Source organism: Trichosurus vulpecula, chromosome 2, assembly GCF_011100635.1.
Source record: "Trichosurus vulpecula isolate mTriVul1 chromosome 2, mTriVul1.pri, whole genome shotgun sequence".
Lineage (NCBI taxonomy): Eukaryota > Metazoa > Chordata > Mammalia > Diprotodontia > Phalangeridae > Trichosurus > Trichosurus vulpecula.
The window spans coordinates 157,544,044-157,568,815 of NC_050574.1; the positions used below are offsets into that span (position 1 = coordinate 157,544,044).

Sequence of the window (24,772 nt, forward strand, 5' to 3'; positions counted from 1 at the left end):
ATCAAGAGCAATCCAGCCTCCAATTGCTTTGCTGCCAAAGAATTATCTTTCTATCCTCACATAGATACTGGTGCTTGTATTGGCAGAGGAACAGAAACTCTACAGCCCCAGAGGAATATACCCTGATTTTTGGAAGCACCTGCCAAAAGGCCTTGGCAGCTCTCATGCTCTCTGAATTCCCTATTCATTATATGCTTCAAAAAATCCCATCGAAATATATGTGAGTTACATCTTGGGATTTGCTTTCACCTTTTAGTGGTGCAGGGGTAATGTTTACTATATTACTATTCATTTACAAAGTATTGGTTACTCAGCATTGGAGGATGGATGGAAAAGCTTGATCATTACTGTTATAATGGGATTTCTAATCCCTGGAACTTTCTTTACAAAAGTGGTACAAGGAGACAAAGAAAGAAAACACTTATGAAAGCAATTTGAAAAGCATATTTCAAACAAGTCAACATATACACTGCTACTTGATGACTTCAATGTAAAGGTGGGCATAGAGGATTCAGTAAAAATATGTTAAGGTTCAGGTTTAATACAATTAAGAGTCTTAAAGAAGGCTTTAACTTCCTCAGAAGTACTAAGAGCTGATAATAAACTTCAAAAGTAGTGCTTAAGGACATTAGAATTATAGAATATGAGAGTTGGAAGGGACCTCGGTGACCATCTGGTCCAACCTATTCACAGAGAAATCCCCACTACGATATATCCAACAAGCAATGGTCAAGTCTCTGACATAATGATCATTGAACAACTTCACAGAAAATGAAATTGACAATATACTAACACACAGGACTCTTAGTATTGTGGAAGCCATCTATTAATTAGCTAGTTGTGTACAGTCTTGTCATTAAGAATAGAGGTTCTCAAAGTGTGTAACCTTGCTCGTCCTTGTGGTCAAAATTCTGGGACTGGGGGGGAATCTGTGAAATCAAAACTACTTTCATAATACTAAGGCATTATAAGAACCCACATAAACAAAATCTTTTGGGGGTCCTCAATAATTTAAAGTGTATTAAGGAACAAAAAGTCTGAGCACCTGATTTAGAATAAGATTCAAAATCAATATCAAACTAGAAGAAATTATACAGCAGGGAAGAATATATTTCATGCAATTGCAAAAGATTTAAGCAGTTTTATATAAACAAGTTACTGATACTAGAAAATGAGAAATGGATAATGGAAAATACATTGATTTTGATTATAACCATTTTCTAAAGAAATCAAAGTGATATTAAAAAATACTTGTTTCATGAGAGGCCAAAAGAGCTCAGAAACAGACTGCCTCAGCAGTTCTCCTGCCAAGTAGAGACAAGGCATAAAGACAACCATAGTTTAGAGCAAAATCATTGGCACAAATGTTAGAGAAGAAGATGGCAGATGATTATGGTTAGTGTACCATCACAAAATAGCAGTGGCAAGGGGAAAAAGCCTATAGAAAGACAGGGTAAGCACACTGCACTGGAGCCAGCTACAATTGGCTTAAAAGAGCTGATTATTAAATTTTCAGTGTAAGCATTTACACCTTGGAAATCTGCAAATGTTACACATAGGACTTGATTTATTGTTTTGTTGATTGTCTAGACCAGGGGTCAGCAAACAAGGGCCCAGTTTTGTGTAGCCCTGAAGCTAAAAATGTAAAAAGTGTGTCATGTGTATATTTTTTACGGAGAGTTGGTTGTTATACATTTACCAGCATACCACTGTGTACGATTAAGTCCTATAATCCTAAGTGCACTTATCAGTGAACCAGAAAGAACAATTAGATAAAAAAAGTAGAACACGTCTGCTGACATTTCTATAGTGAGCAAAACAAACAATAAACGACTATAACATCACCGACACTGGGCCAAGCACTAGAGATGCAAAGACAAAAATTAAATATTCCCTCCCCTCAGGAAACTTATCTTCTGTCGGGGTGCCAACATATACATGTATGTTTGTACATACATGACACTTTCAAAGCAGATTCAAGCTAACACTGGAAGGGAAAGCAGTGGGACCAAGGGAACCAAGAAAGGCTTCCTGCAGAGAATGGCTTGAGCTGAGTCTTGAGGAATCCAGGGACTCTAAGAGGTAGAGATGAGGAGGGAGAGTATTCTTGGCACGAGAGAGAGTATTCAAGGGCATGGAAACAGAAGGAGCATCTTGTGTGAGGAACCACAAATAGGTCAGTATGACCGGACTACAGAGTAGTACTGTGTAAGAGGGAGAGGAGTAGTGTGTTAGCCTGGAGAGGTAGGAAAGGGCTAGTTTATGAAGAGTTTTAAATGACTGAGGAATCTGTATTTGATCCTAGAGGTAAAATGGAGCCACTGGAGTCTATTGAGTAGGGAGGTGACATGGTCAGATCTACATTTTAGGAAAATCACTCAAGGCAGCTGAGGGTGTATTTGAGTGGGAAGAGTCTTGAGGCAGGAAGAAGAATTAGTAGGCAGTTGCAATAGTCCAGACCTGAAGTACTAAGGGTCTGCACTAGGGGAATGGCTGCATGAATAAAGAGAAGGAAATATAAACTAAAGATGTCAAGGAAGAAGAGACAACAAGATTTAGCAACTGATTGCATTTGTGGGGCAGGAATGAGAAGTCACAAAGGTTGCCAAGCTAGATAACTAGAAGGATGGTGGTTCTTTCAGCAGTAAAAGGGAAGTTCAGAAAAAGGATGGGTTTGGGAGAAAAAATAACAAGTTCTGTTTTGGACAGATGGAGTTGAAGATGCCTACAGCCCACACTGGTAATGTGGGGCTAGAGGTTAAGAAAAGGACGCGGGCAGAGCCAAGATGGCATCTGGAAAGCAGGGACTTGCGTGAGCTCCCCGCCAGGTCCTTCCAAAAACCTATAAAAATGGCTCTGAACAAATTCTATAACTTCAAAACCCACAAAATAGCAGAGGGAAGCAGGGATCCAGCCCAGGACAGCCTGGATGGTCGCTGCATGAGGTCTATTGCGCATGGAGCAGAGGGGAGCAGAGCTCAGCGTGGGCAGCGGCAGGACCAACCAGACAGGGAGCCGGGAGAACAGGCCCTAGCACCCTGAATCAGTGAGCTGTGGCAGTTATCAGACTTCTCAACCTACAAACACCAAAGACAACAGAGAAGGTTAGTGGGAAAAGCTGCGGGGGACAGAGTTTGAGGTTCGGCCACTGCCCCAGGGACAGCAGGGGTGGTGCAGCTACAGAACTACAGCTGCAGTTACTTCTGGCCCCAGGCCCACCTGGTGGGAGGAATTAAGTGGTGGGTCGGAGCAGGAGTGTAGAGCCTGCTTAAGATTTGCGTCAGGTCTGGGTTGGTGGTTCTTGAGGAAGGAGGAGCGCTGGTGTGGCAGAGCTGGCTGTATAGAAATAGCTCTAAAATCAACAGCGCATCCCCTCAAGCTTGGAACAAAGTACTCTTTGCTCTACAAGCAGTCATACCCCGACGAAAAACTCAAAGGTCAAGTAAGTTGGCCGGGAACATGGCCAGGTAGCAAAAACACACTCAGATTCAGTCTCAGACTTTGGAATCTTTCTTTGGTGACAAATAAGACCAAAGCATACAGCCTAAAGAAGTCAACAAAGTCAAAGAGCCTACACCAAAAGCCTCCAAGAAAAACATGAACTGGTCTCAGGCCATGGAAGAGCTCAAAAAGGAGTTGGAAAAGCAAGTCAGAGAAATAGAGGAAAAATTGGGACGAGAAATGAGAATAAAGCAAGAAAACCACGAAAAACAAGTCAATGACTTGCGAAAGGAGAACCAAAAAAAATACCGAAAAAAATATTGAAGAAAATAACAACTTAAAAAATAGACTAACTCAAATGGCAAAAGAGGTCCAAAAAGCCAATGAGGAGAAGAATGCCTTGAAAGGCAGAATTAGCCAAATGGAAAACGAGGTCCAAAAGAACACTGAAGAAAATACTAGCTTAAAAATTAGATTGGAGCAAGTGGAAGTTAGTGACTTTATGAGAAATCAAGATATTATAAAACAGAACCAAAGGAATGAAAAAGTGGAAGACAATGTGAAATATCTGATTGGAAAAACCACTGACCTGGAAAATAGATCCAGGAAAGAAAATTTAAAAATTATTGGACTACCTGAAAGCCATGATCAAAAAAAGAGCCTAGATATCATCTTTCAAGAAATTATCAAGGAGAACTGCCCTGATATTCTAGAGCCAGAGGGTAAAATAGAAATTGAAAGAATCCACAGATCGCCTCCTCAAAAAGATCCCAAAAAGAAAACTCCTAGAAACATTGTCACCAAATTCCAGAGCTCCCAGGTCAAGGAGAAAACACTGCAAGCAGCGAGAAAGAAACACTACGGGACCGAAGGGCTTGGAATACGATATTCCAGATGTCAGTCGAGCTAGGATTAAGACCAAGAATCACCTACCCAGCAAAATTGAATATCATGCTCCAAGGCAAAATATAGACTTTCAATAAAATAGAGGACTTGCAAGCTTTCTCAGTGAAAAGACCAGAGCTGAATAGAAAATTTGACTTTCAAACACAAGAATCAAGAGAAGCATGAAAAGGTAAACAAGAAAGAGAAATCATAAGGAACTTACTAAAGTTGAACTGTTTTGTTTACATTCCTACATGGAAAGATGATGTGTATGATTCATGAGACCTCAATATCATAGTAGCTGAAAGGAATATGCATATTTATATGTGTATGCATATATATACATAAGTGTGTGTCTATGTATGTATATATGTAGGTGTGTGTATATATATATGTATAGATAGATAGATAGAGGGCACAGGGTGAATTGAATATGAAGGGATGATATCTAAAAAAATAAAATCAAATTAAGGGATAAGAGAGGAATATATTGAGAGAGGGAGAAAGGGAGAGATAGAATGGGGTAAGTTATCTCACATAAAAGTGGCAAGAAAAAGCGGTTCTCTAGGAAGGGAAGAGGGGGCAGGTGAGGAGGAATGAGTAAATCTTGCTCTCATCGGATTTGACCTGAGGAGGGAATACCATACACACTCAATTAGGTATCTTACCCCACAGGAAAGGAGGAAGAAGATAAAAAAGGGGAGATGATAGAAGGGAGGGCAGACAGGGGGAGGAGGTAATCAAAAACAAACACTTTTGAAAAGGGACAGGGTCAAGGGAGAAAATTCAGTAAAGGGGGATAGGTTAGGAAGGAGCAAAACATAGTTAATCTTTTACAACATGAGTATTGTGGAAGGGTTTTACATAATTATATGTTGAATTGCTTGCCTTCTTAGGGAGGGTGGGCGGGGAGGGAAGAGGGGAGAGAATTTGGAACTCAAAGTTTTTAAAACAGACGTTCAAAAACAACAAAAAAAAGTTTTTGCATGCAACTAGGAAATAAGATACACAGGCAATGGGGAGTAGAAATTTATCTTGCCCTACAACAGAAGAAGGGAAAGGGAGATGGGAGGGGAGTGGGGTGACAGATGGGAGGGCTGACTGGGGAACAGGGCAACCAGAATATACGCCATCTTGGAGTGGGCGGGAGGGTAGAAATGGAGAGAAAATTTGTAATTCAAACTCTTGTGAAAATCAATGCTGAAAACTAAATATATTAAATAAATTAAATTAAAAAAAATAAAGTCCATTTTAGCTTCACCATAGCCCAATGAGGTAGGCATTCCAAGAGTTACTAGGGACAGCTAAGGGGCACCATAGTGCACAAAATGCTAAAAAAAAAAAAAAAAGAAGAAAAAAAAAGGACTCAGCCTAGGTGAGATCTAGGAGTTACCTGCATAGATATGATCATTGAATCTATGGCTGCTGATGAGGTCAGTCGATGAACATTAAATACCTACTAGCAGGCACTGTGTCATATGCTGGGCATTCAAAGAAAACACAATTTAATGAGAGAGGCAGTGCGCAAACAACTATGCATGAATAAGCTAACTAAAAGATGAATTGGAAATATTCACCATAGAGAAGGTACTAGAATTAAGGGTGTTGAGAAAGGCTTCCTGTTCAAAGTGGAATTTTGGATGAGACTTAGAGGAAGCCAAGAGATAGAGGAGGGACAGCATTCCAGACATGGGGGAGAGCCAGAGAAAATCCCAGAGTTAGGAGATAGAGTGTCCTGTGTGAGGAGCTGGAAAGAAGACAGTGTCACCGTTTTGAAGAGCATGTGGAAAAGTGTGAAATGTAAGAAGACTGGAAAGGTGAGGAGGGTGGCCAGGTTATGGAGGGCTTTAAATGAAAAACAAAGCATTTTATATTTGATCCTAGAGGTGGAAGGGACCTCCTGGAGTTTACTGAGTGTGTGTGTGTGTGTGTGTGTGTGTTTTGCAGGAAGGGGTGATATGGTCAGACCTGTGCTTAAAGAAGATCACTTGGATAGCAGGGTCAAGGATGGTGTCTTCTTGGAGCTGGATTCTTTAACTTTCCATCACTTTTGTCCTCCCTTTTACCAGGGAATATAACTGTCTTCCCTAAGAGCAGCAGGTGGTTGAGATGTATCATCATTGCTCATCCCTGTTTTCCAATGATTTTTTGTAGACCGAAATACTGCCCAATATTTTAATTATTTGGAATGTGGTAGCTCTTCACTGGTCCACTACCTTATGTTTTCCCTGGATACCAAGATTTCATGTAGCAATATGTTCCCTAGTTGGAGCTCCTAACAGCACACTCAAGCATAATGCCATTGGGCTAGTTAGAACCTATTTCTCTTTGAGCTCTTGTGAACTGAGGCCATAGCTAGGTAGCAGGCCTCCTTCAACGGATCTCTCACCCAAACAATGTACTTATTAGTTAGGAGTCTCTATCATTCTGTCTCTGAGACTTTCAAACAAAGATTAATAAAGAGCCATCAGGCAAACACTGTGATATATTATGCATCTATTAAAAAGGCCCCTGAGCTTTCCATTCAGGTTTTAGGGCACTGAGTACATTGAGTAGTGTGCAATACTTTGATCTACTTTTACATTTCTTGATTCTTGCCAAGTACAGTATTTCCTTAAGTAGCTTGTTCTCAAAATTGTGACCTTGGTCAGAATGAATCCTAGCAGGGATACATACAGAAATCCTTCTCCCACAATACTGACCCTACTGTGGAAGTATTCTTGTTCCTGCTTAGGTAAGCCTGTTCATCTTGGCGGAAGTAGCACAACACTACTAAGATGCTGTTCATGTTCTTCCTATTCCCTTCCACAGATAAAAAAGTCTATGCAGATCAATTTCTAAATCTTGAAGTTCTCCAAGAAAGTAGTTTAAGTTGGTAGTGCTTTACTTTGTATACACAGAATACAGGTCTCACATTTCTCATATACATCTGCTGCAATTTTGGACCAATATTTTGTAATAGCTCTAGAGTTTTCTGTTGGCCCAAGTGTCTAGAATCATCATAGAAGGTTTTAATAGGCATGTGTCAGTAGGCCTTGATTGTACCAACTGCCTTCTCATTCTCCTTATAGGGATCAATTTTAGTTCAATATAGTAATACAATAATAGCTTCAACTTCTTCCAGTCTTTCAACTCCTTCCAATCCAATAGTGCCCTAGAGAAGCTAAGCTTGGCTTTCTGAGAATCATGTTCTTTTTTCTTCATCTACATCACTTCTTGTAGACCTTCATCCTGCAGCTACACTCATCACCAATCACTGAAGGACAATCAGTGAAGGTAGATTCAGTCCATTTACATTTATTATGCCACTCTGTTTAGAGGAAGTCCCAGCCTCTCAGCTTCACTTTTTGTGCATGAGTATTTCTGATCCCTCAATGTCATATAGATCATCATCACTCTTTTCATGGGCATTATTAAGGTTTCTAATGCATAGGGACTATGGCATAGTACAATTACATCTAAAATGTTGGTCTTCTCTGGCAAGCAAAGCACTTTGAATTCAGCTGGCCAATGATGCTACCCATCTTTGGTTAGCAGTATGTAACAGCACTCATTAGACTATGTCAATAAATTATTGTCCATCCCCACTTGGAATCAAGCTCTGTAAATATAGTCCTGACTCTTCTGACTGCCCACTTCAAAGTCATGAATACCAATAGATGGACTAGATAATGAGTTTCCCTGTCAGGAAGGTCTGCAATGGTAAGCTGATACATCTACAAAAGCCAATGCTAGTTAGTACGTGAGACAACGAAATAAATCACTAAAGGGCAGATCAGGTGCCATTCCAATGATTTCCAAATGGTGCCATGACATTCAAGCCAGATGATCCCTTTTTGTTCTTCTTTTTTGGTTCTTCTCAACCATGTACACATGGATGAGATTGTTGAGACACTTTGCAATGATGGTATAGTTTTTGATAAATTTCCAGTAATAGCCACTGGATCCCTGAAACATCCTCAGCTTTCAACAATTCTTCAGATATGGCCAAGTGATGTGCAATTATATCTTTTCAGGGCTAGTATTTACTCCCTGCTGAGATACAATAGGGGTCATGTGTTTGACATGCTCTAAAGAACTGGTACTCATCAACTGACAGTTTTAGGCCAGTGTTTTTTTAACTGATCTAATACCTGCAATAATCTTTCCTCATGCTTTTTTCAATGTCATGTCCAGTATGCTCCATGCAGTTCATGTCACACGCCACTTTTTATATGAACTATTGAAAAGTGACAGAGGGAGGGATCTTAGAAATTCTTTGGGGTACATGTCCAAAGTGGTGGAATCCCACTAGACAAAGGAAGGTCATTTCTTCCTTATAGTCTTGCCAATGAGATCTTTGTATTCACTGCAGAGGTCCAATCCTGAAAGTCACTAACTGCCCTAAGAATAGTATATTAAAGCACCTTTAACTCCTGATAAGGTATAGTGATCCACCTTAGAAAGTTCACAAATATCTTTAATAATGAAACATACTTCCTCTAGCATAGAATATTGTCTACACTGTTGGACAAAGATTTAGTATCAAAGACTTAACCCTGTTTTTCTTTGTCATAAGGGAGAGTTTAATTTGGATGTAAATCATCACCATGTGTGAGGCTTTTTAACAGTATAAGTCATGAAAGCAAAAAAAAAGCCAGTTTCCTTAAGCAATGATCAAAACAGTTAAGCATTGTAAGAAAGGAAAAAAATAAGATGAGAAAAAAATTATATTTAGGTTTTTGTAATTTTAAAAATATTGATCTGTAATATATAGATTTTGTTTATAATTAGTCATTATAGTGAGTAGTTAAATTTTTATACTCTTAATTTTAATTGATTTCTATGTTTAGAGAACTAAATAAGTTTAACTGGATCATAGCAGCTATCTAAATTCCAAGAATAGTGATTTGAAAGAATTAACCAACCATTTAAGTGCTAGTTTTGCCAACCCAAACTTGTTAAGGGGCAGTAAACATCATAAGTACTATACTACCCTATTCATAATTAATTCCCTAGTAAGGTGCTTAGAATGAAATATTAATTTAAGCTTCTAGAACTAGGATAATATCCAAAATATCACAGGAATTCTTCAGTGGCCCTAAAACAGGCGTTGTATCTGCCATGGGACATGTGGCTGACATATTGGGACATGAAACAAAGAAACAATTTTACATGCTAAACTATGTGGTATTGACTATTAGTACCACAGAACAGACAATTGCTAATACTAAGGATACAACTGATATTAATGAAATTTATATGAATTTATAATGACAGGAAAGCACAACAAAGTTTTACTACATTAACCCAGAATCAGTAACTTTTCTTACTTGAGATTTAAGGTTTTGAAGTTGTCCTTCATAGTTCTGAGTCATTAAATAGTTACATTTTTCCAGACTGTCCAATTTCTGACGAAGCAAGCCCACCTGTATCAAGATAATAATTTGAATATTCTGCTATGTTTTGTCTGATAGGATAGAATATGTGCAAAAGATAAGTAACTGAAAAAAGAGAAGTGAAAGTCAGATATAACTCTTGTATCAACACAAGGCTAAATATTTGTTCTATAGTTTTCAAAACAAGTTGGTAATAATTATACTCTTAAAAACTAGACTTGGTTTATACCTTATTATACCACTGGTATAGTATCATGCCGATATGTAATGAAAGTTCAGAATAATCCTATGATCATCACATTTAAAATTAGTAATTAAAATTAATCCTAGATTTAAATTTCTAATTATTGACAAAGGGAACTTCATCTGATATCTTTGTTCCCACAAAGCTCTTTCTCTCTCTCCCTCTTTTGTTCATTTCCCCACCCCCTTTTAATATTTGTAAAGTGCTTTGCACAGTGCCTGGCACATAGCAGGTGTTATATAAATACTTATTCCCCCAGCCTTCTCCCTAATTAGAAAACTGACAAATGCCTTTTAAGTCTACCTAAGGATAGAACTATCATAATACTTTAATCTACATCAGTTAAATAAAAAATAAATACCCTGACCTCAACCCACTCTTTACTTGAAAATAATGTAAATATTTAGTGCATTTATGTTAATAGTTTTTAGTTGTCTAAATGTCTTTGATATGTCTTTTCACATCAGTAATGTTAGTCTGTGATTACAAGCTTCCAAGGCACATGAACTACATTTCTTTAACCGCAGCAAGCATAACATCATTGCAGACATGTATTTCATAGAGTAAATGTTATTAATAATGATTATCATAACTCAGTGATGATAATGATAACTCAGTGATGAGGATGAAAAGTCATTCAATTCAACAAACATCTGTCAAGAGCCTGCTATATGCAAAGCATTACAAAGTTAAAAATTATTGTAATAGAATATTATTGTGTTATAAGAAATGACAAGCAGGACGATTTCAGAAAAACCTGGACAGACTTACATGAACTGATGCAAAGTGAAGTAAACAGAACCAGAAAATGTTGTATACAGTAACAGCAATATTGTTCAGTGAAGAATTGTGAATAACTTAGCTATTCTCAGCAATACAATGATCCAAGACAATCCCAAAGGACTAATGATGAAGCATACTATCCACCTCCAGAGAAAGAATTGATATTGATTGAATACATACTGAAGCATGCTATTTTCCACTTTCTTTCTTTCATTCTTTTTATTTTATTTGAGTTTTCTTGTACAAAATCACTAATATGGAAATGTTTTACATGATTATACATGTATGACCTATGTCTGATTGATTTTTGTCTCAGGGGGAGGAAGAGGAGGGAAGAGAGGGAGGAAGGTAAGAACTTGGAACTCAAAACTTTAAAAAATGTTAAAAATTGTTTAAACATGTAATTGGGAGGAAATTATATATATGTACATTATATATTATACATTTTATACACACACACACACACACACACACACACATATATAAACTGATACAGTCAGGGGTGGGGGCAGAGCTAAGATGGTGTAGCAGGAAGAAGTAAAGTAAGCTCCTTCCCCATACTCCTTCAGACAGATCTAGAAAATGCATCAGACTGAATCCTGATTGGGGAATCCAATAAAAAGTCACACATGAGACATTCATCTGCCCCAAGTCTGCATAGGAAGACAGAGGTCTTCCAACAGTGGGGATGTGGGTCTGGCCAAGAAAGCATTACAGAGCGTACAGCTCAGGACGAGGTTGGCTATCCTGGCAAGAAGTCTCAGACCCAGACTAGATCTTTGCCACTTTGTGCAGCTGTTGACAATTGTATCATGTGTTAACCAGTTCTAGGTCACAAACCCAGGATGGACTGAGGAGATGGGTCTTCAGGTAGCAGGTGGTAGTCAGGGGTAAAGAGCAGTTGCAGTACTCTGGGTGATGTACTGGGAGAGGAGCAAGTCCAAAAGTAAGAAGCAGCAAGTATGGCTTGTATGCAAAGAGCAGATAAGTATCTCGGTTCCATCTTCTAGCCTGGTCTGAAGCCAGCAGGGGAATGACCAGCGCAGGAATTCCAGACAAAGTGGAAGCCTGTAGTTCTATCACTCAGAACCAGCAGACCTTCCCATTTGGCTGAGAGTGTCTGAGCCCAACATTAGACCCAACCAAATCCAAATCATGAATTTGCACATCTCAGAATAGAAGGGCAGAGATCAGACTTTGCCCTGGAACAGGCCACTCTGGAAACATTGAGTTTGCAGGTCACAGCCTGGCTCTGAGATCCAATAATAACATGACACTCAGCATTCCCAAGAAAGCAACAATAGGACCAATCCAGACCTTCTTTACAAGAACTGCTCAGAGCCCAGCCCTGGTATCAAGTTCAAAATCTAAAATTAGGCTAGAAGAATGAGCAAACAAAAAAGAACCCCACAAAGAAATAAACCCCCAAAAGAGAATGACTTCAACATTATCTATGAGCAATAATGCAAAGAAAAACATAGTGTGGGGCCCAAATACATAAGTTCACAGAATTCATAATTCACAGAATTTATGAAAGAAATCAAGCAAGAGTTTTTAAAGAGCTAATTTTAAAAAAGAAATGAGAGCCATGGAAGAAAGAATTGGAAAGGGAATTAATGTTTGGCATAAGATGTACAAAACCTTGCCCAAGCATCAAACTCCCTGAAAATTGGAATGGGCCAAATAAAAGCCAGTGACTCCATGAGACAATAGGAAATATTAAATCAAAGTCAAAAGACTGGAAATATAGAAGAAAATGTTGAGTATTCTCTGCAAAGACAATTGACCTGGAAAACATATTAATGAGAAAAAAATTAAGAATGACTGGACTAACTGAAGGCCATGGCCAAAATTAGACATCATATTGCAAGGAGTTAGAAAAGAAAACTGCCCCAATCTCTTGGAATCCGAGGGTAAAGTAGAAATAGTTGGAATTTAGTGGTTACCTCCTAAAAGAACCCCTAAATGGGAACCTCCAGGAACATTCTAGCCAAAACCCAGAGCTTCTAGGTCAAAGAAAAAGTGTGCACAACAGACAGGAAGAAAGAATTTAAGTGCCAAGGTTCTAACAGTCTGAACACACAATTGAGCAGACACCAATATGAAGGGGCTGAAGGGCTGGAATACAACATTCTGTAAGACAAAGGATATGGGCTTACGGCCAAGAATAACCTAACTCAGCAACGCTGAATATAATCCTACAGGGAGAAAAAGTGTGTCTTTTAGGAAGTAGAAGATTTCCAAGAACCCCTGATGTGAAGACCAAAGCTGGGTAGAAACTTTGAAGTTCAAGCTAAACGCAGATGAACAATTATACAGGAGTGAGCAAGGACAAATTGCTTACATTCTATTATGGAGAGATGATACATGTGATCCCTCTGAATCCTATCATCATCGGGAGTCATAGAGGGAGTCTAATTAGCCAGAAGCCTTGGGAGTGGTTCTGTTATGGCTTGATGATCTTAGAAAATGGAAAGGAAGGAGAAGAATATACTACTGGGGAGGCAGGGATGGAAGGAAGACTAGGGACATTTATCTCACATAACTAGAATGCACAAGTAGAAGTCTATACAAACAAGGAGGAAGAGGTGGGGAGAGTGATTGACGCTTGAACCTTACTGTCATCTGAACTGGTTAAAAGGAGGGAATAATACACACATATACTTGCATATAGTTGGGTACAAAAATATATTTCACTCAAGAGGGAAAGGGAGAATTAGAGGAAGAACAGATTAAGGGAGGAATTTAGTTCTAAGCAAAAGAAATTATAATGATATATAAAAATATTTATATCTCTTTTTTAGGTGACAAAGAATGGGAATACAAGGAGGAGTCCACAAATTGGGGGATGGCTGAACAAATTGTAGTATGTAAACGTGATGGAATAATATTGTGCTTATGAGAACTGAGGAAGGGAATGGTTTCAGAGAAACCTGGCAAGATTTCTATGATCTGATGCCAAATGAAGTGAACAGAACCAGGAGAAAAATTTATATGATGGCAATATTGTAAAGATCAACAACTTTGAAAGACTTAGGAATTCAGATCAGCTTAATGACCAAGCATGATTACAGAGGACTAATGATGAAACATGCTCTCCAACTCCCAATAGAGTGGTGAAAGACAGAGTGCAGAATATTCTTATAGATATACACACATATATATTTATATACACACACACATGCATACACACATATATGTATGCATGTGTATATGTATATGGAGAAAGAGACACACAGAAAGAAAAACAGAGACTGAAAGGGAGGGAGGGAGGGGGAAAGAGGGAGAGAGGAGGAGAGAGAGACAGAGACAGAGAGACAGAGAGAGAGAGAGAGATGGCCAATGCAGAAATGTTTTGTTTGAATATACATGTTTGTAAGAGGGTTTATGTTTTTCTGTTTCTTTTGATCTCAGTTTGGGGGGGGGTGAGGACAGAGGTAGAAAAGGAAGATTTTTTTTGTAATTTAAAAAATTAAAATTTAATTTAAAATAAAAAACAACTGTCCCTATAATTAACAAAAATCTGTTCTTATATAATAAATGCTATTTATAAGAATTGTAAATTATTTGTTTATTAATATGTATAAATAATATATATGAAGTACCTCTTGACCTTTTTGATCCAAACAGTTTTGTGCATTTGCCAATTCTTGATCTCGAAGATCCAACCTTGTCTCCAAAGCCCGCATCTTTCTTTCCCAATCCATTTTTTTGTTGCTTACCATGATGTCAATTTGTTCCATTAATTCTTGAAGCTCAGCCTCACATGTAGAAGATCTAATAATTAAAGAAAACTTTTTAAAAATACTTAAAAGCGAAGATGAGAAAAAGTAGTTATTCCATTGCTCCAAATCTTTCCAATCATTTTCTCAAAATATTCTACCACTAACTGAATAATAAATATGGAAAGCAATTTATTTACAGCTTAATTTCCAACTCATTTAAGAACTAATAGATTAAATATCATTAATGTGAAATTTTAGATGAGCACAAGCCTAAGGTGGGTTATACAAGCATAAATGCTAATTGTGAAATAGACAGAACTTACATGAATGAGTATGTGGCCTGGTACATATTTTTATATTGAATGAAGTTAAAATCACAGAATTTCTGAGCTAGAAAGGAAGAGACAGTATAATATAGTAGAAAAAGATTTATCTAGAGCTTTGAATCCTGTCAATGCTTGCTTACTACACCTGGGTAATCTTTGGCGAGCTAAAACTTGTCTAGGTTCTAGGCCCTAGCTTCTTTATCTGCACAATGAGGAAGGGCTGGGTTAGATTATTACTAAGGTTCCCTCTAGCTCTTATTACAATGATTGAAAGCTAATGTAGCACTTTATAGATCAAGAAAAAAAGTAGCATAGTCAGGGCTAAAACCTAGATCTCTTGACTGCTGATCTAGCATCCTTCCCACAATGGCATACTGATAAAGGTTTGATGTCATTAGTCAAAACTTTTTGAAGTAAATCAGTGCGAGTCACCTTCATTGTGACATAGGCTAACATAGGATATTAGAACACAAAACACCAAGAATATATAAAAGCACTTCTGGAATAACTCAAATTGAGAAAAGACTAACATCTATACTCTCTTCTGGTCACTGTATCCTGCTGCCAGAGAAACAATTAGTTAAAAGGTTCTATTTTCAAACCCTCCAATTCTAAGATAAGACAAAACTAGAGATGCTGTAACATTCTCTATTTTCTGCCTAAATTTACAACTGGAGAAAACTACCCATAAATAACTTGGCTAATCCAATGAACTGTAGTTAAGATATATGTACATTTGTTTGAGGAAAGAGAATAAAGGATAAGGCCTGGTATCTATTAACTCTGTCTTCTATAGTGTATAGGCAGAATTGCAATGTAGGCTTCAAGTCTGGGGTGTATAAGACTAGCATAAACCTCTGCCCTGCCTTTAAGTCATCAGATTCATCCACTTAACAGGACTAGGGGGCTCTTCTCTACTCTGTGTAAACAACAATCCTATTAATGATTACAACAGCAGCAGCAATAATAATAATGAATGCATTTATGTGTCTGGTCTTCCAGAACCATTTCTTCCTTTCCTACTGCCTCCACTGCAGGTGTGGAGGTAATTGCCTTGGGTGATGAACAATCCTACCCAGTTATCCCAGAAAGATTCACTGGGGCTCAGGAGAGATATTTCTAGAAAAATTAGAGTGTTTTGTCCCTTCTACAGGGTGTCCCTAAAGTCTGGACACATAGGAAAATTGATGGCAATGTGGAGTTATTGCATCAAGTTTATGTGAATCTTGCAAAATGTATCAACCTTTGCCTCACAAATGATGGAAATCTTTTGAAGATGTTATTTGTTAATATTGCAATTAAATAAAATGTGGTTGAAAAATTCATTTCTTGAAAAATGCATTTTTGCCTATGTGTCCAGACTTTAGGAATACCCTGTAGAATATGTGAGTATTACTCAGAAGTGGAATACCTCTCTTGGGTATCTGTAAGTAAAAAGGACATCTGATTTGTAGTGTACACCTGGTACTGGTGACTGTGACTCTGTTGGTGAGACTCCTAACCTCTGGGTGAACTTTTGAGATGCCAGAGTCAGCAGTTGTCACAGAAACACAGGGGAATAATCTCAGATAATAAATACGTCACTCGTTTTATAACCCAGGGGCAACTATGCCTGTGATTGGACTGGAAGCATTCTCTTCTTCAGTAAGCTGAGACAGTACCCAATGACAGACCAAACTTGAAAAACAATACCATGAGAGCATCTGTCACAAGGGTTACATTTATACAATGTTTTAAGGTTTACAAAGCTTTCCAAACAAATATATGGACAGACATAGTGCTCCCTCCAAATAAGTTGCTACTCCCAGCAACTTGGAAAGTGGTGCACTAAACAATTTTTTTACCATTGTAAAAAGTTCCTTGACTTGGGAGACATTCTGTATCAGGAGTTCTTAACCTTTTTTGTGCCTTTCATAGTCTGATAAAGCTTATAGACCTCTCAGAAATAATGCTTTTACATCACTGAGGGAAATGCTAACTTTCAGGTAGAGGTTGATAAAAATAAAAATGTGATTTTCCCCTTTGTAAATTCATAGTCCCCTTAAAATCTACTCATGCACACCTGGGACCTCAGCTTCAGAATCCCTGCTATAAATATGTCAATCTTTGATTCATTATTTAATCCTGTTGGACCTCCACAGTCCAACTACCTGTTGGAAATTTTAATTATTGAATCAAAGAATGAAATATTCTTTTCAAGAGTTTTTTTCTTTCTGCCCTCCAAAAAGTCCTCTTTTATGGTAATTATTAGTGTCATCAGCATTCTATCTACTATTTCTACATTACCTACATAAGGCAATAATATTTACTTTCTCATCGACTTCAACTCATTCTATTTCATGCTGTTTGTGGATGATATTTTAGTATCAACATCCTATCTGTGAGGGAGATTCGCCTATCAGTTTGAAGAATTGATGCTAATGTATTTTTGGTGACCTATTCCATAATTTACATAGCCCTCATCTTTATCAGAGGGAACTTTCCAAAACAAATTGTAGTTCTCTCTCATTTCTCCTTATGTTTTACTTTAGAATTCTAGGTAAATCAATATTAAAAATTTTAACAAGATTAAAAGGTGAGTGTAGTTTCTGCATAATGCATCAATTGTCTCAAGAATAACATTTCATATTCTCAATAACGCTCTGGTACACAGATTAAATCAGTGAGTCGTTAAGAAGGTAAAATAATACCAGATACTAATTCTATTCTATACTTATTTAGGTAAACAAACAAAAAACCTTACCAGCTTCAGGTAAATGTTTGTAGGGGTCTGTTGGGGGTCCCCGACCAGCAAGGACCCCAATCTCGGGACGCAATGGATGAGGTGGGAGTCAAGGTGAATGCAACTCCGATTTATTGGGAGAAATCATCCAGTTTTATAGGGTTTGCACTACATGAGCAGAAGCAAGTGGCCAATGGGTAGGGGGATTACAGCATGGGAAGGAACAGAAGTGTTGCAGAGGGACAGGATAGAAATGTTGCAGTACAGGTATATTGTTGCACTTTGATCTGGAATGGGTATCGATATCAGCATGGGATTGTTGCTATGTATAGTACATTATAGTGTCTACAGGCGTATGGGAAAGATTAGGACTGTTGCAAGATAGTTTCTGTAGGGGTATGGGAACAAGGGGAGATGTTGCCCTACAGTATCTATGAAGGGATAGGAATGCTTGGGTATGTTGCAAGATGGTATCAGAGCTGTATGAACTACGTGAGACACAAGGCAGGATGTCCCCGTAAAGTATCAAAGATGTTCCAGTAAGTAAAGTAACAAAGCATTGTGTCAGGCATTGTGTTAGGCACTGGTTCAAGAGTATTAGGTAATGGCCAGCTGGGTCCCTCCTTCTGGGCTTGTGAGTCCCTTGTGGACAGACTCTGCCTGCATGTGTAGGACGACTACAGGGGCTGTTAAAGGCGGAGGCCCTCCCTCCGGGTGCCTGCCGTTCCAACTCCTACTAAGCCTGTCTGGTTTTACCCAGGAAAAAGGCCAAGTGCTAGGGTCCTAACAGGCCTGGGGTCAGCACCAACCCCTTACAGGGGTCTTTCATGACAAGTACAAAAATATGATGAAACCAGAAATAAATCTGTCCATCCAACCAAGAATTTGCTACACCTTTACATCCAAGAAAATTCACTTCTATTATTCCTTAAAGGTTTTGGCTTATGCAAGCTGGAAACAATATCAACTTGAGTTAGTCTCTTCAAATCCAGGGAACAGTTAATTTACTAGGACCTAGTCTAAGGTAGACTTTTGCAAACACTGACAAAATTGTTTTATCAGCATTGTATAACCCTTCAGGAAATAAACTGTCTAAAAATAGTAATCTGGAGAACCATGAAATTCTTCTCCTGCATCATGGTTTGCTGATCATTTTTGTCAACATAATTGGCTTTCTAATGGTATGCCTTATTTTGCTAAAGCCATCTTTCAGAAAATATAAGTGGTTTAGTATACTTCATTTGCTAATAAAAATATGCCTTTTAAGTTAGGACTGGGACCTTCTGGTTATTCACTGAGAACTACTATGTAGAGTAGGTATAGATGTTATGCATCAATGCACCTATGACATATTCTCTATTATCACCCCCATTCTGTGGATGAATAAATTTGAGGCTGAGCGAGGTTAAATGCCTTGCCTCTGGTTTCCCAGCTAATAAGCGTTTAAGGGATCCAAATTTCATTATCCTAACTCCAAGCACAATGTTCTATCTAAGATGCCATCTAGCTGATTGGGTGAAGTCAAATTGTGAAGGGCTTTCAATGGTAAGCAGAAGAGTTTGTTTGTTCTTAGAGGCAAAAGGGAATCACAGGAGTTTATTAAGTAGGGGATTGACATGATCAGACCTAGGCTTTGGGAAAATCACGTTGGTAGCTTGTGTGGAAGTCAGATTGAAGTGGGGAGAGATTTAAGTAGGCAGACCAATTAAAAGCCTATTAATAGTTCAGGAAGAGGTGATGAAGGCCTGATCTGGATCAGGCTGAGGAAGTAACAGCAACAAAATCTGGCAACTGTTTGGATACGTGGGGTAAGCGAGAGTAGAGAGTCAAAGATGACAACTGCTTAAAAACCACAGGTGGCTTAGAGGATGGTGGTACCGTCAACAGTAATAGAAAGTTCAGAATGCAGATAGATTGTGGGAAAAGATAATGAGCTCAGTTTGAAATACCCCAAATCATCCCAAGTGGATGATGTGGCGCTCAGGGGAGAAACTAAGGCTAACTCTATAGATGATAATTGAGCCCTGGTGATAAAAGGCTCTATAGAGAAAAAGGGATATGGTTCTGTGACACTTAGGTTACAATACACATAGTTCTGCCCTCGGCTTGCTGTATTTGTTTAAAAAAATGAACAATTTTGAAGACTTTTATGAACTTATGAAAGACGAATGAGCAGAACCAAAACAATTTATATAATAACATCACTTGTAAAAGCAAACAACTTTGAAAATTATAAGAACTATGATCAATACAATGACCATTCATGATTTTAGATGACCAATAATGAAGCATGCTATACATGACAAAGAAGGAACAGATTTAGGATGCAGAATGAGACATATATATGTGTATATATATATACATAAATATATGTGTGTATGTATATACATATATGTGTGTATATGCACACACACATACAGTCAATTCTCAACTTTTCATGGAGGTAATATTCCTAAAAAATGGCACAAAAGTTAAAAATGTAAATGTTGATACACTGAATTTATTGGAAATAAGGAATTAGGTTCCCATGACTGTTAAGTTTTTGATAGAAATTGCTGAAAACATACTTTTCTGCATACAGTTCTTTAAAACAAAACATTAATTCTGACAATATGTACTTTTCCTAACTTGGTAACCATGAAATAATTCGTGAAACACAGTACACAAAATAAAACTGGTAAAATGCAAAACTTTTTTTCTTGCTAGTAATTCCCTAAAATCCTATGACCTTTTGTGGTAGTATTTCGATAAAAATATTGATTTCAGTCAATATTCACTTTTATAACACATGAAATCTATTGAACCATCAATACTATACAGAAAATAAAATTCTTAAAACTACAACTTTTTAAAACCTGAATCTTCTACTGTGTCAAAAAGCAGTGCGAGGGCACTGTATTGTATATTTGTAAACCTCTCTACATTGGCCACCCTCTGAAAAGCATGGGAGAGATTGCTGGGACTTTGGTAGCTGCTGTTGGAAAATGCTGAAGCTGGTGAGATCTCAATATCACTTCTGATTCTGTCCTTCACAGTTGGTAGATGGTGTTGGACATAGTGAAGGGCACATCAGCTTGAAATTATCTATCATCATTGTCTATTTCATGCACCATTTGAGATCCTTAAAGGTCTTGGAGTATAGAAGCACAGCAGACAGATGAGCTGACATTTAACCTTGAAGCTGTGACTGATCATGGGATTGGCAGCCTCGATGTCTTTAGATAGTTGGTCAGTTATGCCAAGCCACTCCTCAAGCTTGGAAACTATGAGTGGCACAATCTTGGGAGCTTGTTCATCGTCGTCATCATCATCATCATCATCATCATCATCATCATCATCTTCACTGTCCTGAAGACCTTCCTGAGCCACTGCATCTAACTCCTCATTTGTCAGCTGTTCCACAAACCTGCGCACATCGTGCCTCTCATTTTTTCTCTACCACACACAGCTGCAAATGTGTGCTGTTGCCAATGCAAAAGTGAAAATGAGGTCACTAATAAAATCACTCAAATGCTTGATGTCACAAAAGTTAAACGTGAATGTTGAGGATTGACTATATATGTAAATACACACACAGCCATTTGAGAGAATTTGGTTTGATTATTTGTTGCAAGGAATTTTTTCATATTTTTTTGGGGGGGGGGTGGAGGTGAGGAGAGAAATATCTTTTTATTTATAGAAAAATAGAGACAATAGGGAGACTACAGATGTGTAATGTTGCATACATTTTCAGATGAGGTCACTGAATTATAGGTTTTACTTGTGTTACGTTGTTGTTGTGTTCAGTCATTTTCAGTCAAATTTGACTCTTCATTTTGGCTTTTGTTGGCAAAGATACCAGAATGGTTTGCTATTTCCCTCTCCAGAACACTTTGCAGATGGAGAAACTGAGGCAAACAAGGTTAAGTGACTTGCCCAGGATCACATAGCTAGCTATCAAGTGTCTAAGGCCAGATACGAACTCAGGAAGATGTATCTTTGTGACTCCAGGCCACCTGGCACTCTATCTACTGTGCCATCTAGCTGCCTCTGATTTGTTACAAGAGACATTTCATGGAGTTGGGGTTGATTGTAAATTTTTGTAACATGAAAACAAAGACATCAAAAATTTTTTTAAAGAGGAAGAAGAGTGGCCAGGACAGAGCTTTGGGGTATTACCACAGATATATGGGTGATCCAGCAAAGGAGAGTGAGAAGAAGCAACTAGACATGTAGGAGGAAAACTGAGAGTGGTGTTACAAAAACCCAGAGGAGACAAGTCTTCAGTAGCAGAGGGCAGTCAACAGTGTTAAATGCTGTGGAGACATCAAGAAAAGTTGAAGACTTAGAAGAAGCCTTCAGCTTTGGCAATTAACAAATCATTGTTCATCGAGTTTCTCAGATATGTCTCATTTCCAAGGTACATAGAGAAATAATTAAAACTTATTAAAAAAAGAAAAGCCATTCCCCAATTGATAAATGGTCAAAGGCTATGAATAGGTATTTCTCAAAGGGAGAAATCCAAGCCATTAACAACCATATGAAAAAAAGTAATGCATTGTCAGATGTATGAATTGTTACAACTATGGTAGAAAGCAATTTGGAACTACTGCAAAAAAAGTTACTAATCTATATATGCCATTTAACCTACTAGTGATATCACTTCCAGGCCTATATCTCAAAGAGATCAAAGATAAGAACCAATATGTACAAAAAAATATTCATAGCAAGCTCTTTTTGCAGTGGAAAAGTGGAAACTAAGGGAATGTCTATCAATTGAGGAATGACTATAAACAAATTGTGGTATATTAATGTAATGGAATATTATTACGCCGTAAGGAATGATAAAAGGGCAGGTTTTCAGAGAAACCTGGGAAGACTTATATAAACTCATGTAAAGTGAGCAGAATCAGGAAGAAAATTTCTATTATAACAAGGACAAAGCTAGAAAGATATAAGAACTTGGATCAATGCAATGACTAGCTATGATTCCAGAGGACCAAAAAAATAAAGAATACTGCCTACTTCATGGCAGAGGGGTGATGGACTAAATATATAAAATGAGACATCTTTCTGGACATGGTCAGTGTGATAATTTGTTTTGATTATGTATATTTGTTAGAATTTTATTTTTATTTTTCCTTAGTGGTGAGGAGACAGAAAAATGAGAGGAAATAAATGTTTATTAATTGAAAACTTTTAATTAAAAAAAAAGATCATTGGTAACTGTGGAGACAGCAGCTTCAGTGGAATGATAAAGTTGGAAACAAGATTGCTGAGGGTTGAGGAGTGAGAGGGAACAAGTATACACAGTAAAAGGGTCAAACACTCCCACATAGGGCCCACAACACTGCAGAGTGCCAAGAACCAGATTAAATGTATATTTGATGAAATAAATAAAAATACAATATGCGGCACACAGGGATCCCTATTGTAAGGAATAGTGGCCCATTTCTATTAGAGTGTGATATCACTTACCTACATTTCCCTAACCTATCAGTGTAATAACTCCATGAAAAAGGAAATATTATTCTGGCATGACCTATTCTCTTTTTAAAATTTTATTATTTTTTAAACATTCTTTTTTTGAATTTTGAGTTCCAAACTTTCTCCCTACCTCCTACCCTCTCCCCCATCCACTGAGAAGACGAGCAATATGTTATCGATTATACATGTGAAATCACACAAAAAATATTTCCATGTTAGCTATATTTCAAAAAAGCCAGAAAAATACAGTGATAAATTATCTTCAGTTTGCACTCTGGTGCTCATCAGCTCTCTCTGGAGGTGGAGAGCACCTTTTTTATCATGAGTCCTTTGGAATTTCATGAAGGTCATCTCAGCTCTTTGTAGTCACAGCTTCCTTTTGTGCATGCTCACCAATCATCTCTTTAATGATTCATTCTGCATTTTCCCAAAAATCAAAGTCAAGTTCACTGGCTTACAATTTGCAAATCCTGTTGGTTTCTCCCCACCCCCATCCCCAGATTTTTAGAATCTATTTTGCCCTTCTCCTAGCTTGTGATACTGTGCTGTTTCCATGATTTTTCAATTATTAGTGGCAGTAGCTCAGCAATTACACCTGTTATTTCAGTACATGAGAAGGTAATTTATCTGGGCCAGGTGACTTGAATTCACCAGTCGGCAACACTTTTCATAGGCATGTGGAATCATATTAGTGAACATCCACTTCGTATCCACCTTTTTACTACAACAAAATGCACTACTATAAATATTTTGGTGTAGAGGGAGCCTTTCTCTTTGTCACTGACTATGCCTAACTGTGGCACGTCTGAGTCAGAGGATTTGAACATTTTTAATCACTTTCTTAACACAATTCCAAATTGCCTTCCAGAAGGCTGGACAATTCACAGCTACCCCAGCAGGGAATTAATATACCTGTTTTTCCATAATCTCAACATCAACTATGCTCATCCTTTGTCATTTTTTCCAATTTTCCTACATGTGAAGTAAACTTCAAATTTGTTTGGATTTGCCTTTGTTTTACTTTTAGTGATTTGGAGCAGTGTTCTGTTTAATTATTAAGGTTTTGATTACTCTTCTGAGAACTGTTTGGTCATTTTCTTTAACCACAATGGAAGTACCTTCCACCCTTGCAGCCTCTCCTTCAGAACCAGCTAATTCTACCCAGAACCTCCATTTTAACCGGGAGATAAGCCAATCTTCATTCTTCTCTAGGCTGTGCAGCTCACTTGTCTCCACTGGACTTTCTCTTCTATGTCATTGAAACCTCTTCACTTTGGAAATTCACTCCACCTCTGGACTACTTCTCATGTAGGAACTACCCTCTGCCTCTATGGCCTCACCCTCTGATTGGCTGATTCCTTCCTGAATCTCCACTGGAGACCCAGGCCTCCCATATTTTTCATTACTATCCAGGCTGTACAGAGGACTTATCTCCTAGGAACTTTCTCTACCAAGTCTTCAACCTTTTAAGACACCCTTTATGTGCAGCTTCCCGTTAAAATGTAAACTTCTTAAAGCAGGCCTGCACAATGTGCGGCCCCCTCAGGCTGCTTGTATCAAGCCAAAGGATTTCACTGCCAGGGGAAAATGTAGAGGAAAACATCTTTCATATATAGAAGAAATCCTTTGGCCCAAGAAGCCTACAAGCCGCGAGTTGTGCATGCCTGCCTCCAAGGTAGGAGGGACTGTCTTTCTTTCCACTTATATTTGTATTCCCAGCACTTTAACAGAGTGCCTGACACAGAGTAAGTGATTAATAAATGCTTGTTCACTTGCCCTTGACTTGACCATTTATTCATTGC

At 38.0% G+C, this 24,772-nt stretch overlaps 1 protein-coding gene across 1 annotated transcript in view; it reads right to left on the reverse strand.

The window, feature by feature from the left end:
• DEUP1 (deuterosome assembly protein 1) overlaps positions 1–24,772 on the reverse strand; it is a 158,174-nt gene that overhangs the window by 103,729 nt on the left and 29,673 nt on the right. The window contains exons 3-4 of the mRNA XM_036743965.1: positions 14,337–14,508; positions 9,639–9,734 (exon numbers count right to left, since the gene is read on the reverse strand). Coding sequence (XP_036599860.1) covers positions 9,639–9,734; positions 14,337–14,508 — 268 coding nt within the window. The remainder of the gene's footprint in view (positions 1–9,638; positions 9,735–14,336; positions 14,509–24,772) is intronic.